This window comes from Tiliqua scincoides, chromosome 9 (assembly GCF_035046505.1).
Source record: "Tiliqua scincoides isolate rTilSci1 chromosome 9, rTilSci1.hap2, whole genome shotgun sequence".
Classification (NCBI taxonomy): Eukaryota; Metazoa; Chordata; class Lepidosauria; order Squamata; family Scincidae; genus Tiliqua; species Tiliqua scincoides.
In genome coordinates, this window is record NC_089829.1 from 33,512,484 (window position 1) to 33,526,384 (window position 13,901).

At 44.2% G+C, this 13,901-nt stretch overlaps 1 protein-coding gene across 3 annotated transcripts in view; it reads left to right on the forward strand.

Annotated features, from left to right (window-relative positions):
• Window positions 1-13,901, forward strand: part of MYLK3 (myosin light chain kinase 3) — a 30,029-nt gene that overhangs the window by 11,147 nt on the left and 4,981 nt on the right. For all 3 annotated transcript variants that reach the window (XM_066637739.1, XM_066637737.1, XM_066637738.1), the window contains exons 3-11: window positions 234-627; window positions 2,773-3,311; window positions 4,931-5,036; window positions 6,751-6,844; window positions 8,433-8,542; window positions 9,882-10,023; window positions 10,889-10,959; window positions 12,015-12,143; window positions 13,499-13,651. In XM_066637739.1, coding sequence (XP_066493836.1) covers window positions 234-627; window positions 2,773-3,311; window positions 4,931-5,036; window positions 6,751-6,844; window positions 8,433-8,542; window positions 9,882-10,023; window positions 10,889-10,959; window positions 12,015-12,143; window positions 13,499-13,651 — 1,738 coding nt within the window. The remainder of the gene's footprint in view (window positions 1-233; window positions 628-2,772; window positions 3,312-4,930; window positions 5,037-6,750; window positions 6,845-8,432; window positions 8,543-9,881; window positions 10,024-10,888; window positions 10,960-12,014; window positions 12,144-13,498; window positions 13,652-13,901) is intronic.

The window sequence follows — 13,901 nt, forward strand, 5'->3', positions numbered from 1 at the left end:
ATTTTTGCCACTTACTTTAAAATGTATTCAAGAGCAGGCAGCTGAACTTTGCTATGAATCTTGTCCTCATGTTTTCCGAAATGGCATCCCTGGCACCAGAAAATGTGAGGGTATCATATAGGGGAGGGAGGTTTGCAATCCCAACATTTTTCAGACTTTTGATTTTGCAAATCCCACCCATCACCTATTGGTTCATGCTAATATTTTCCCTATTAACATAATTTCTGCTTCAGCAACCAAAAGGGAGAAAAAGTTGGATGAACGCGATGGAGCATGTGAAAAGGTGAACTTCGCTCATATGGTCCTTTCCAAAACTGATTCTAATCCACCCGTGAAAGAGAAGATGGCACAGCTGGAGATCACAGAAGTGTCTGGACAGGCAGATAGCTCCAAAGGGTGCCAACAGGATCTCAGCGCTGTGGTCCAGAAGGACAGTGATCTTCCCTGCATAAGTAGCGGCAATCCAGCTGGAAGCCAAAATATGGACAAAACCCTAGGCCTGGAAGAACATCCTCAAAAGCTCGTCAGTCAAAAATCAAAGGGCTGTGAAAATAAGGTTTCTCAGCTTGGTGCACCTTCCAGAGAAGTGGTGCCATCCAAGTCTGGTGGTGAAGTTATACGGACAAGGTAATGGCTTAACTTCTTTATTTTCTAAGCTTACATACTGACAATATAAGAAGGGTCTGTGCTGGATCCTTCCAAAGTCCACTTAGTCCAAATTACACTCTCTTCTAGTTGCTCCCTAGTAACTGGTATTCAGCTGCTTATTTCCTCTGATCCTGGAGATGCTATTTTGCTGTCCTGGCTAACAGCAAATGATAGACTTACAGCACAACCCCATGCATGTCTATTCAGATATACTGAATTCAGTGGGACTTACTCTTAGGTAAGTGTGTATAGGAGGATTACAGCCTTTGGCATCCTCCATGAATGTATCTATTTGAATTTGACCCATTCAATAGGGATGGGCTCCTGAGGCTGGATAATTCTTACTTTTACATAATAACAATAAATTAATTAGCAATTATACAGCCCTTTCAAGTGTTTGAAGTACTTCACATGCACTGTGAGGTTATATTCCTTACCACAGCCTTGTAAGGCCAGTATTTTTATCTCCAGATGCAAGGGAGGGCACCAGGATGAGGTCTCTTGTTATCTGGTGTGCTCCCTGGGGCATTTGGTGGGCCGCTGTGAGATACAGGAAGCTGGACTAGATGGGCCTATGGCCTGATCCAGTGGGGCTGTTCTTATGTTCTTATGTTCTTATATGCAAATAGGAAAGACTAAAGCCAAGAGGGAGTAGCTTGCCTAAGGCCACTTAGTCAATTGAAGGCAGAGGTGAAATCCAAACCAGAGATTTCCTGATCTGTAGCTCACAGCCCAATCCTAATTCTAGTCCTGCACTGAGATTCAATGGGGCCAGTGCAGCCTCTGCTGCATCCAGTGTGGGAACAGAGGCAGCTGGAGGCCTCCTCGGGGAAAGGGACATTCATCCCCTTACCCCAGTAAAGCCCCTGCAGCCTCTGTGGGGCTACTCAGATCTGCACCAGAAATATCACTGGTGCAAATCTGGACTGCCCTATGTCAGGCTTTCAGGCCCAGGAGAAGGGAAAGGATGTGGTGGTAACTGTGGCCACTGTCTCTGCCCCCCAGGCCTGAACTGCCCCCTCCCCATCCTCCCTGCCATGTAACACCTCTCCTTGTACAACCCTCCCTTACACTCTGCTGCTGAACAGAGAGCCTACCTGCTCCAGTGGGCACAGGCCTCCAAGTGTCATCGGCAGGCTGGTGGGCCTCCATATTGCTGCAAATGTGCCTTAAGTCACAATTGTAGCAGTACACATGCCTGTTCCACTGATGCTAGTTGGCATAGGATTGGGCTATAATAATAATAATAATAAAACAACTTTATTTGTATCCCACCCTTCTCCCTGAAAGGGACCCAGGGTGGCTTACAACATGTTAAAACAATTTTAAAAAGCATAATTTAACACAGATAAAAAATATTAAAAAACACATTAACAAAGGTCATAAAAACAGTAGTCAGAATAAAGTCAGAATAAAAAGAGCATAAAACAGCAAATCATAGAGGAATCCAGCCTGTCAAAAAGAAACTAAAAGATGTATAAAAGTGTTAAAAAGGCCATGGAATCAGAAGGCTTGTTTAAAGAGCAGGGTCTTCAGGCTTCGCCGAAAAAACTCAAGAGAGTGAACCATTCTCAAGTCAAGGGGAAGGGAGTTCCACAACGTTGGTGCCACTACTGAGAAGGCCCTATTTCTTGCCACTGCCCCACGAACCTCCTTGGGCAGTGGCACTTGTAAAAAGGCCTTCTCTGATGACCTGAGAGGACGAGCCGGATTGTACGGGAGTAGGCGATCTCTAAGATAGCCTGGCCCAGAGCAGTATATGGCTTTAAAGGTCAAAACCAGCACCTTACCCACTGCACTAGTTGATTAATTCTACAATTAAAAGCTGAGTTCCTGATGATTTTTCAACTGGTTCCTCTTTTGTATTTATGGCTTTGGTTCTGGCTTAAGGCAAACAAGAGATTTCAGATTTGGGTTTAGTTCTCCTTTACTGGACAAACCTCTCTGAACTCATTTTTGGCCTGCTTTCCTGGACATATTGTTCAAAGCAGAGAAAGAATTGTAGATAGCCATGTTGGTCCATCAGGACAAAAAACAGAAGAGTTTTGATTAGGCAGTTTCTTGATTGGGGCGAACTCAAAGATCACAGAGAAGGGTCTAAGCTAAAATATGTTTGCTTTGTAGGATTTCAATCAACGTGCAAATGAGCGGTGCTCAGGACAAGATGCTGAAGAGTAAAGAAGGAAGTTTTGGAAGCAAGAGCCCTGAAGTATCAGCCCCTGTCTCTCCTTCCTTGGGAGGTGAAGGAGCAAAACATCGGCCAAACTTTAATACAACAAAGCAACCCTTTAAGAGTAGCTGGACTGACCCCGCGCAAGAAATAAAAGGACCGAAGGCTTCTAAAAAGCAAGGTCAGCAGATATTTAAGCCTATAGATCAACTGCTGCCTGTCAGGACAGAAGAAAAAGTAGAGATGGAATGCAAGACGTTGTATCCGGGGTCAGTTACAAAGGACTCTGGGAAAGATCTGGGAGGCATAGAGAAAAGCCTGAAGGAAACAGCAAAGATGACAAAAGACTCTATGAAGGATGGCAAAGCAGAGCTTGTGGAATTGGACAGCACAACCACAGGGAGGCAGGAAAGGAGATCCAGTCAGTGCACAGGGAAGCCGTCAGACAATGCCCCATCAATAGGGGCCAGCAAAGTGGAAGAAGTGGTAATTGGTGAGTGTCTGTCTGGTCCATCTCCCCCCCCCCCTTGAAAATAATACCTGATGCCCTAGTTTCATCAGGTTTTAGAGATACTCCTAGTTTCTAAACGTCTCATTTTGGAGATACAGCACAGTGTCATTAGTGAATGGTTCAAGCGGCTTCCTTCTGAGGAAGGCTACACCATGGTTTCCTCACAAGGAAACCTGCTTCAACCTTTCTCTAACAAGACTAAACCACATCTCCTAAACTAGATGCGATAGGGCAAAACTGGTGCCATTTTTGGAATCAGCATCCCAAATTCATATAAAACCACCAGAAATTTTTGAGGAAAAAACAGTTTGTCTGACCTCAATTTCGCAGGCCAGTTAATTAATTAATGTTTCTGTATTGTGTTTGTGGCCTAAATATACAGAGGCTTCTCCCTTGAATGTGGTTTATTGTCTTCTGCTGAGTGGTAATAGCTTTCCAGTATTTTTGGCAGGGTTTTTTCCAGCCTACCTGAAGATACTAGGGATTGAACTTGAGTCCTTTGGCTTGCAAAACAGATTATTTAGCACTGAGCTACAGCCTCACACACCCCCATATTTATTTTTCACACTTTTATATCATCCTTCCCCCAGGGTGGTGGTGTGCATGGTGCCTTCCCTCCTTTTATCCTCGCCCCAACCCTGTGAGGTAGGTGAGGCTGGGGTGAGTGTTTCTGGAGTTGGACTTAGGCCGGAAAGATCCAGGTTAAGAACGTAAGAACAGCCCCACTGAATCAGGCCATAGGCCCATCTAGTCCAGCTTCCTGTATCTCACAGCAGCAAACCAAATGCCCCAGGGAGCACACCAGATAACAAGAGACCTCATCCTGGTGCCCTCCCTTGCATCTGGCATTCTGACATAGCCCATTTCTAAAATCAGGAAAATCAATTCTAAAATTTAGAAATTTATTTCTAAAATAAAATCATGTATTTCTAAAACACATACACATCATGGCTTGTAACCCGTAATGGATTTTTCCTCCAGAAACATGTCCAATCCCCTTTTAAAGGTGTCCAGGCCAGACGCCATCACCACATCCTGTGGCAAGGAGTTCCACAGACCAACCACACGCTGAGTAAAGAAATATTTTCTTTTGTCTGTTCTAACTCTCCCAACACTCAATTTTAGTGGATGTCCCCTGGTTCTGGTGTTATGTGAGAGTGTAAAGAGCATCTCTCTATCCACTCTGTCCATCCCCTGCATAATTTTGTATGTCTCAATCATGTCCCCCCTCAGGTGTCTCTTTTCTAGGCTGAAGAGGCCCAAACGCCGTAGCCTTTCCTCATAAGGAAGGTTCAAATCCTGGCTCAGCCATGAAGCTTCCAGGGTGACTTTGGGTCAATCCCTAAGGTCATCTCAGATGTTTCATGGCTGAGCAGGGATCTGAACCTAGATCTTCCAAGTCTAACTCCAGAAGCACTACACCATCCTGCCTCTCCGCTATTGGTGTAGTACCTACACCATGCTTATGTTAAGAGTAATTGGAGATGCCTGTAATCTTGGGGAAGCACTTGGGGAAGCGACTGTATGGGAGGAAGGAAATCAAATGATGTTCAACTGTTTGTCACAGCAGATAATCCTTACAATTGTTGTTTCTTTCTCAGATGACAGTCCCTCACCTCCTGCTCCTTTTGAACATCGAATTGTGAGCATCAAGCAAACAGAGTTGACTGCATGTTACTCAGTGTGTCATCACGAGGTCTTGGGAGGGTGAGTCTAACTATAATGGGCTTTGATGAGCTAACCATTCAAAGTCTCCTGGATCCATTAAAAAGGGGGGGGGGAAGAGTTCTGCTTGTTTTAGAGTCTGTCCATGGACTATAAATATCAAGAAATCAAAAGTGACTGTGCTGGTAGAAAAGTCCACTGACCAAAGTGGGATCACTCTTGTCTCTGAATCAGCCATTTGGTCAGCCCTCCTAAAAGCATCATCCTAATTGGGGTAGGAATATCAGAAAAGTTTTGTTTTTAACATGCTGATTCTCAGACTCCTTGCAGGGTGCAGAGCACCTGAACAGAGGGTGAGAAGTTGTAAAGGTAGTGGGTAGGATCCTGAAACAAGTGGAGTCTTCCTCTCCATACCCCACAAGGACTGGATTGCCCCTAGAAGAAGATCCTCACTGGTCCTCACTAGGTTTGTGGGAGCAATTGCATGTCAAGTTTAGAAGAGTACTTAGGAAGACCTGTATGGCTTAAGGGAGGGATGTGGTCTGTGAGGTGGTCCTCTTCTATTTCACTGCTAATGTTCCTATATAACAGCTATTATGAGCCACAGATCCTTGGATGTGGCAGCAGAATGCATGTAACTGAGCTTGATAGTGTCTCTCCCAGCACTCTCAAGGCCAAACTAGTTGTGACAAAGAGATTCTGTGATTGGAATCCCTAATATATTTTTTTCAGGGCCGGCCCATCCATAAGGCTGACTGGGACAGTGTCTCAAGTGTCAGATTTTCAAGAGGCACACACCTCCACTAGTCTTCCTCCTCCCGCTCAATGGATTGCAAAAGGAAGAGAGGAATAGTGAGGAAGAGGGGTTATGGAGGAGAGGAGTGTGGTGCTCTGAAGCATCAGAAATACATTGAACACAGTGGGATTTACTTATCTATAAGCACACAGAAATCATGCTGTAACTTTACAGTGAAATCTTATACATACTTACTCTGAAGTCAATCCCACTATGCTCAACGGATTTACTCCCATGTAAATGTGCATGGTTTGCTCCCAAGTAAGTGTGCACAGGATCAAAGATTTCATATGTTTGCAGAATTGGTTTTTATTTTTCTCAATCTAGAGCTGTGTTTCTCATACTTGTCAGCCTTGAGAGCCCTTTATGCTCCTAAAAGGAGTCTTAAGAGGAGTCTTGGAGTCCCAGTGCAAACAGGGCAAGGGGCAGATGGTGACCACTGATGGGGTACTGCTGGAGCCCCTGAAGGATTCTCAGGGAGCCCCAGGGCTTGTAGGAGCACACTTTGAGAAATGCTGACCTAGAGATTCTAATGTAGGCATTGAGATCTTCTGCCCATAGTTTTTTTTTTATCTAGAAAATTATAAGCTTGCCCCAAATATCCATGCTAAGACAGCTTTGATCATGCATTACTGAAGGACAGCAGGCAAGGAACGTACGGTTATGGAACCAAAACAGACCTTTGGTGGCTCGTCATTCCATTGTGAAATGGAGGAATACAAATGGGGTGTAATATTTTAACGTAAGCACTGAACAACTGGCTGGAAAGATCAAGCTTAATCCTCCCTAAGCTGGGAGAAAGAGGAGCTCCTGGACTCCTGACCGATTCCATTCGCTTTGTACCAGGTTATTTTTAATTGACGATAAGAATAGTCGTTCTCCGGAGGCATCTGTAGCGAGTCATCTCCTAAGCCGTTTTCTCTTTGGGATTCATTATTTGTCTTCTCCATCCATCAACAGGGGGCGTTTTGGTCAAGTTCACAAGTGCACAGAAAAGTCAACTGGACTCTGCCTTGCGGCCAAAATCATCAAAGTGAAAGTAGCAAAAGAAAGGGTAACTATATCCTCTTTAAAAAAATAAATAAAGGAAGGAAGATCTGAATAGTTCATATTGCACCTGCTGGGCCTTGCAAACCCCGAGGTTGCTCAGTGAAGAGGGATCAGTAATGGCTGACCAATTACCCTGAAAGACAGCTGCCATTGCTGATGACAAGACAGCTTCCTGCCCTTGCTGATCAGCCCTAAAATAACAACTGCAGGGTAGTGTTTACTATGTTGCATTCTTGAAGATTCCAAGGGATGCCTTGGTTCATGCTGGGTAATGAATCCACAACCTTGTGAACTGACTATGTAACCTTGATCAGAGGTGTGCTGGCTTCATCCTGGCATGGCCACTTTCTAAAAATTAGAATCCATGTGATCCACTGACATGTTTTAAATGTGCAAAGGAAGCCACTGCTTTCCTAGATCAGTGGTCATACCTTTTTTCATACCTTTTTTCATACCTTGAGCTCAATAAATAAATAAATAAATAAATAAATAAATAAATAAATAAATGACTGGGAACCCACTGCTGATCCCACCTCCCTCCTGGAACACAATCTGCCCACTACCAGCTCTTGTCCCTGCCCACCCTGTTTCCCCCTACTTCTTATGTCTTCACAACAATGTCTGTCCTTAGGACTATCCTGTGAAGTAGCAGGCCTGAGCAGGGCCAGCCTTTGGAGCTGCAGGACAAGACAGAGTGAAGAGGCTGTGCAGGATTCTATCAAGAAACTCTATTTTGATAAGGCAGTACCATTATTGGATTGGATCCACACCCTCTCTTGCGCAGGCTTTGAAAGGTTGCTGCCACCCACCAAAGGAGGCTTTGCGACCCCATTGGGGCTGTGATCCACAGGTTGAAGAACACTGACCCAGATGATAGCTTAGTGTTGCTTACCTGTTGGCAACTCACCAGGGTCTCAGGCAGGGGCCTCTCCAGCGCTACTGGAGATGTCAGGGACTAAAACCAGGACGGTCTGCATGGAAAACTGGTGCTCTGCCCAACTACGGCCCTCCCTGAACAAAGCATGATATCGTGTTCAGGATCATATATCAATGCCATAGACTGTGCTCCTCAAAGCAGGAACATAAGAACATACGAAGAGCCCTGCTGAATCAGGCCAAAGGTCCATCTAGTCCAGCTTCCTGTATCTTACAGATGCCTCAGGAACCAAACAAGACACCTGCATCCTATTGCCACTCCCTTACATCTGGCATTCAGAGACAGTCTACTTCTAGAACCAGATTGATGCATCATGGCTTGTAACCTATGATGGACTTTTCATCCCTAAATCTGTTCAATTTCCTTTTAAAGGCATCTAGGCCACATACCATCACCGCATCCTGTGGCAAGGAACTCCACAGATTGCACACTGAGTAAAGAAAGATCTTTACCTGTTGACGTCTTTTTTCCTTGATAAAGTTCTATGTGCATTGATGGTGCTACACGGGGAATAATAATAAAATATAAACTGGTCTCACTTAAGGGACCCTGGATTTGGCTGCTTTGAGCTCATTGGAGGGTATAAGATAAAATAACAGTGAAGAGGTAGGTCTCCCTGCTGTTGCTAATGCTAACCAGACTCTTAATATTCCAGGAAGAAGTGAAAAATGAAATCAACATCATGAACCAACTAAACCACGTCAATCTGATTCAGCTTTATGATGCTTTCGAATCCAAGAACAACCTCACCTTAATCATGGAATAGTGAGTCATTAAGACTATCTGAACATTTTCTGAGTTAATGAAACTGTATGTGTTTTTGCACAAGCTGCACACGTCATAGTATTACAAATTATTGTGCCTCCCTAACAAAGGCAGGGTTTATTTTAATTTCTGCTTCCAGGTTCATTTGTGACTGATGGTTAAAAGCCCGTTGCATGCTCGTGCATAATGCATTTTGTGGATTTTCTCCCATCATTTTAATTTCCAGTTCAATCATTTCTCATTCTGAATCTTAAAAAAAAGAAAGAACTGATGATAGGGCCCTACATGTCATGGCAGCTGAACTCCCACTTCTAAATGTCAATCAGTATTGCAATTTTATCCATAGACTACAGTCAACACTAAAATGATGAAAGATCAAATTTAGTTTTGTGAAACTGGTGCTTTAAAATTAAATATGCAAAGTACTGTATTGGTAATATACAATGCAGTTAATACTGACAGTAGCTAATAAACAGATTGGAATGCACAATATAAGATTAAAAACTCCACCGGCTCCATCAATCTTTTTTTCATAGCAACAACTGCTTAACTAACATTGCCATGCCAGCCAGCCCACCACTTCTGTTGATTAAAACTGTTGACTGATTTGTCAAACTCAAGTTGCAATTCTATATGCACTTACAATAGGGAGTGTGGGCCTAATCCTAATGGTCCTTAGCACTGGCGTTGACCTCCAGGAGGGAGGAGGGAAGCCACCAGAGGTTCACTTTGGGGGAAGAGACCAGTGGAGGCCTCCTCTGCCAGATCCTGTCTTCCATGTCAGGCTGAAAAACCCGACACAGAAATTCTTAAGTCTCCACCCACAAAACAGCCAGTGCACACTTGAGAAGCCTCATTGCTGGGCCTGGGGTTTTCCTTGGGGGAAGGGGATGAAAGTCTGAGGAAAGTTTCCTTCCCTCAGTGAAAGTCCCCTTCTCCTTGAGGAGACCTCCAGCAGCTTCCCTTCGCCCGTGGGATACAGCAGTAGCCATTTTGGTGCTGCTGTTCTTTTGGACACGGGGAAGCATGGGATTGGACTGCCCATACTATTAGGCTGGAGCTCTATGTCCATTAACCTGGGAGCAAGTCCCATTGAATTTGATGGGACTTACTGCTGAATAAACATGCATAGGATTGCACTATTAAACCCTTTGGGGCTTAGATGTATACTCTGGCTGCATGGCTTTGGGTGGATAATTGACATTAAATTCAAATTACATTTCTTAAAGATTTAAGCCTTGCAGTTTTGGCTTTGGGATTTGCTGACATATAGAAATCAGCTGAACTAATAAGGAGGTATCTATTTTCCCCTCTCCTTTCTGTTCTTTCACTGAGCTAGTGTCAATGGTGGTGAACTGTTTGATCGAATCACTGATGAAAACTACAGTCTTACTGAACTGGACGCCATTCTATTTACCAAGCAAATATGTGAAGGGATCCACTACCTGCATCAACATTACATCCTTCATCTAGACTTAAAGGTGATGGAAAGTTTGGCTTACTGACTCTGTATCATAATTAGAGTGAATATTTAAAAGTTGGAAGCGCTTCTAAGTAAGGAAGATACAGCATGTGGCGTGTCAAATCTAGTGGGCTCTAAACAAAGCTTGTAAAAAGTCTTGCATAGAAGCTGGTGTGACCCAAAGAAGTCATCCTCATTTGGCGGACGCATATTTTGCATTCTTTTATCAGGCTGGAGGTCTCGCTTCCATAAGTAGAAGAGGATTTCTGCTAGCAGAAGGAAACATTAGGATCCATGCCCGTATCCTCTCTCTTCTACTGTGCCTTGTCTTTTAATTTGTATGCTTGTGGGCGGAGCCTTCAGATTGGTTCAGCCATCATGCCAAACAGTGGTTGGCGGTGAGCTCTGAACTGGTGCCCTGCTCTTCTCTCATGCTCTGATTTCCTTTGGATTTAGCAGCAAACCATCATGTGCTATTATGTCCCAACTGGGCAAACTATGGTTTGCACAACTTGTCATTGACCTGCAAACCAAGATTGCAGTGTGAACTAGATGTGTAATCTTAGTTTGGAAACTTGTTGGTTTGGGTAGAACAGTGAACTATGGGTCGGAATCTGAGTGAGCAAGGAAGGGAGGGAGCATGCAAGTGCAGGTCTCATTCATTACATCTGCACTGATGCTGTCATTCAGGGTGAGCTCTGGGTTTCAAGGGGTCTCAGCAACCACAGAGAGAATTGCTCTGCCACCACCACACAAATGCTATGGGTGCAGAAGTGATCTCAGGGATCAGCAGGGGACTGTAGCAGTTGCCCAAAGATGCTGACCCTTAATCTTACCTAATCCTATGTCTCTAACTGTGTTAAATATGCCCTTTTCTTTTCTAGCCTGAGAACATACTATGTGTGAATTGTACTGGAAACCAGATTAAAATAATTGATTTTGGATTAGCAAGGAGGTGAGGAACACTTTTTGCTATACTGCTGTGATTGTATTGGTTTTCATGCCTTTGGAGGCTAGGCAGGTGATTACTGAGGAAACCTACAGGGCCTTTTCTGTAGTGATGCCCCTTTTATTTATTCAACTATTTCCACCCTGCCTCTCAGTCAAGGATTTCCAAGGTGGCTAGCAGCATAATTTGAAATCATTAGCATGTTAAAATTGTATTTGTTAAACAAATTTGTATTTGTTAAAATACAAAAAAATGCAGTCAAATTGTGAAAGAGACCTGGACAGCCAACAGCACAAAACTAAAATAAAATATCACCAAAGACCAGAGGGAGGAATCCATGGTCAAATCAACCCATTGAACCCCTTTGTTTTAGGGAAGGTATTGATAAGAGCAACAGATTTACTTGAATTGTAATTAGTTTATAGACATTGGAATAGACACTTTTAATAAAAAAATTCTCAAAAAAATCTCTGCCACTCCCACACCTCCTCTTGTGCTTCCTGGATTTGCACAAGGAAAGGAAGAGGGACACTTTTGCACATTTGGAAAGGAAGAGGGAAATGGAGTGGAGGAGGAAGAGAAGGGTGGAGAATAGAAGACTGGTGGGCTAGAGTGCCTGAGACACTCTAGCCTATCACTCTCCTCTGTTCCATACTTCCTCTTCGGCTACATTCCTCTCTTTTCAAAAACAGGGAGTGCACGAAAAGGAGGAGCCTATTGCCTTGTCACTTGGTTAAAGGTTGACATGTGGTACCATAAAGTTCTGTGAATCTGAATAGTGGTGGCATTTGATGCCCTGCCTTTGCCAACCATGTGTACAAGCATATTAACTGAAACATATTTAACGATGACATTTTGAGTCATAATAATGGAATTGTGCATACTATATTATAATGGTTTGATATTATATCATCATATTAAGTATAATTCTTGCCGTAGAAAGTGGGGGGGGGGGTGTCCTGAATATTTCAAATAAACAACAAATTCCCACTGTTGTATATAATTTAAGTGTCCCTTGGAATATTGTTCCATTCTTATTGTCTTTCTTGTTTCTGGTAAAGATACAAGCCCCGGGAGAAGCTGAAAGTTAATTTTGGCACACCGGAATTCTTGGCTCCCGAAGTGGTGAACTATGACTTTGTGTCATTCCCAACGGACATGTGGAGCATTGGCGTCATAGCATACATGCTGTGAGTACACTCCTCCAGGAGCAAAAGGGTATGACAGCACAGGTGTGACAGCACAATCTCTGTAGGAAGGGCCAGGGGATGGCATGCCAAAAACTGCTGCAGGAGCCTGTCTGGGCCCACCGGGGAGTGGATCTTTGTGTTATGCTGACTCCATTGCATGCTTCAGATTGGAGGTGATAGTTGGGGAGGTGGGAATGTCCCCTTGTGACCCCACTATAATTACACAAAATGTAGTAGCAAACCACCAGTCTGAATAAGAACATTCAGAGAATCCTGTGTGATCAGAGTGAAGGGTCAGCAGGTCTAGCATCCTGTTTCCCATAGTGGCCAACCAGATGCCTCCACAGAGCCCACAAGTCAATGTAGCAAATAGCCTCCCTTGCTGTTGCTTCCCAGCAACTGGAATTCAAACGCACTGCTTCAGACCTTTGGGGGGGTTCAACATACCCATCAGGGCTTGTAGCTGTTGATATATCTATCCTCATGCCGTTGGTGATCCTGGTCCCTTTGCCAACCTGGGCCAGGACCGCAGAATGCTGCCCTCTCCCACATCTAGGGGCTTTCTGAGGGCTGAAAACGGCTGTGCACTACTTTCTCTGGCCCCCTGAAGACCTTCCGAGGCCTCCAGAAGGCCTTAAATGTCATTTCCAGTTTTTGCTGAAAAGGAGAATTGAGATTTAAAGACCTTCTGGAGGCTTTAGAAGACCTTCCGAGGGCCAGGGAGACCATGTGTGGGAGGCCATGCATGGAGGCCATGCATGGAGGCCATGTGTGACCTTTCCGGTCCTCCAAATGGTGTGAAGAAGGTAGTGAGAGGTGAGGAAGGTGTTGCCATCCCCACAGGCGGGGTACCCTAGGGTATTTACCCCCTGACTCCCCATAGGCATGGCAGTGTTTCATACATCTATTTCATCCCTTTAAAAGTCAATGGTTGTCATCAAATCTTATGGCATTAAATTCTATAGATAATGGACTGCATGAAGAAGTACTTTTGTATCAGCACAGTCCCTTCTTCGTGCTTCTAGGAAAGCCAACATCTCCCTGCATTTGGAACAGTAGCCTTTTGGGGAGGTGAGGAGTGTTCTGTGACATTCTATGGGCAGGGAGATTACTTTTTTTCCCTTTGTGGGGGAGGATTTAAACAGTGAACCCCATCTCCCAACTGCCTGAAGTAGTATAGGCTAGGATAAAAATATTCCTGTATAATCTTGATTGTGGGAGCTGGTCCCGAATGAGGGTTGCACAGCTTCTGGGGAAACACTTTGCATTCTATTTGCATATTTCCCTACAAAATGGATATATGATGCATAGAGCCATAAGCTTCTCCATGCTGTGCTTTCCATTTCCTGTTCTAGGCTCAGCGGTTTATCCCCCTTCCTTGGGGAGACGGACACAGAGACCATGAATTATATCGTCAACTGCAGCTGGGATTTCGATGCAGAAGCATTTGAGCAAGTGTCTGATGAAGCAAAAGACTTTGTTTCCAGACTCCTCATCAAGGAAAAGAGGTACAGAGATTCTGGCTCTAGGGACTGGTAAGCCCTTGGGGCCCCCCAAGAGACTTATTCCCACTTGAAGTAGTAGATCACCAGCAAGCTCAGAAGCTCCATACACTTGCCTTTTGAATGGAGTGTGGACAGCTAATAGTTTGCAGGGAAATACTGCTAGTACTTTACTAGTGCTTGGTATTTGCATAATGCTTACTGAGCATCCACAGTGCTCACATGTATTATCTTGACGCTGTCTTTACAGCAACCC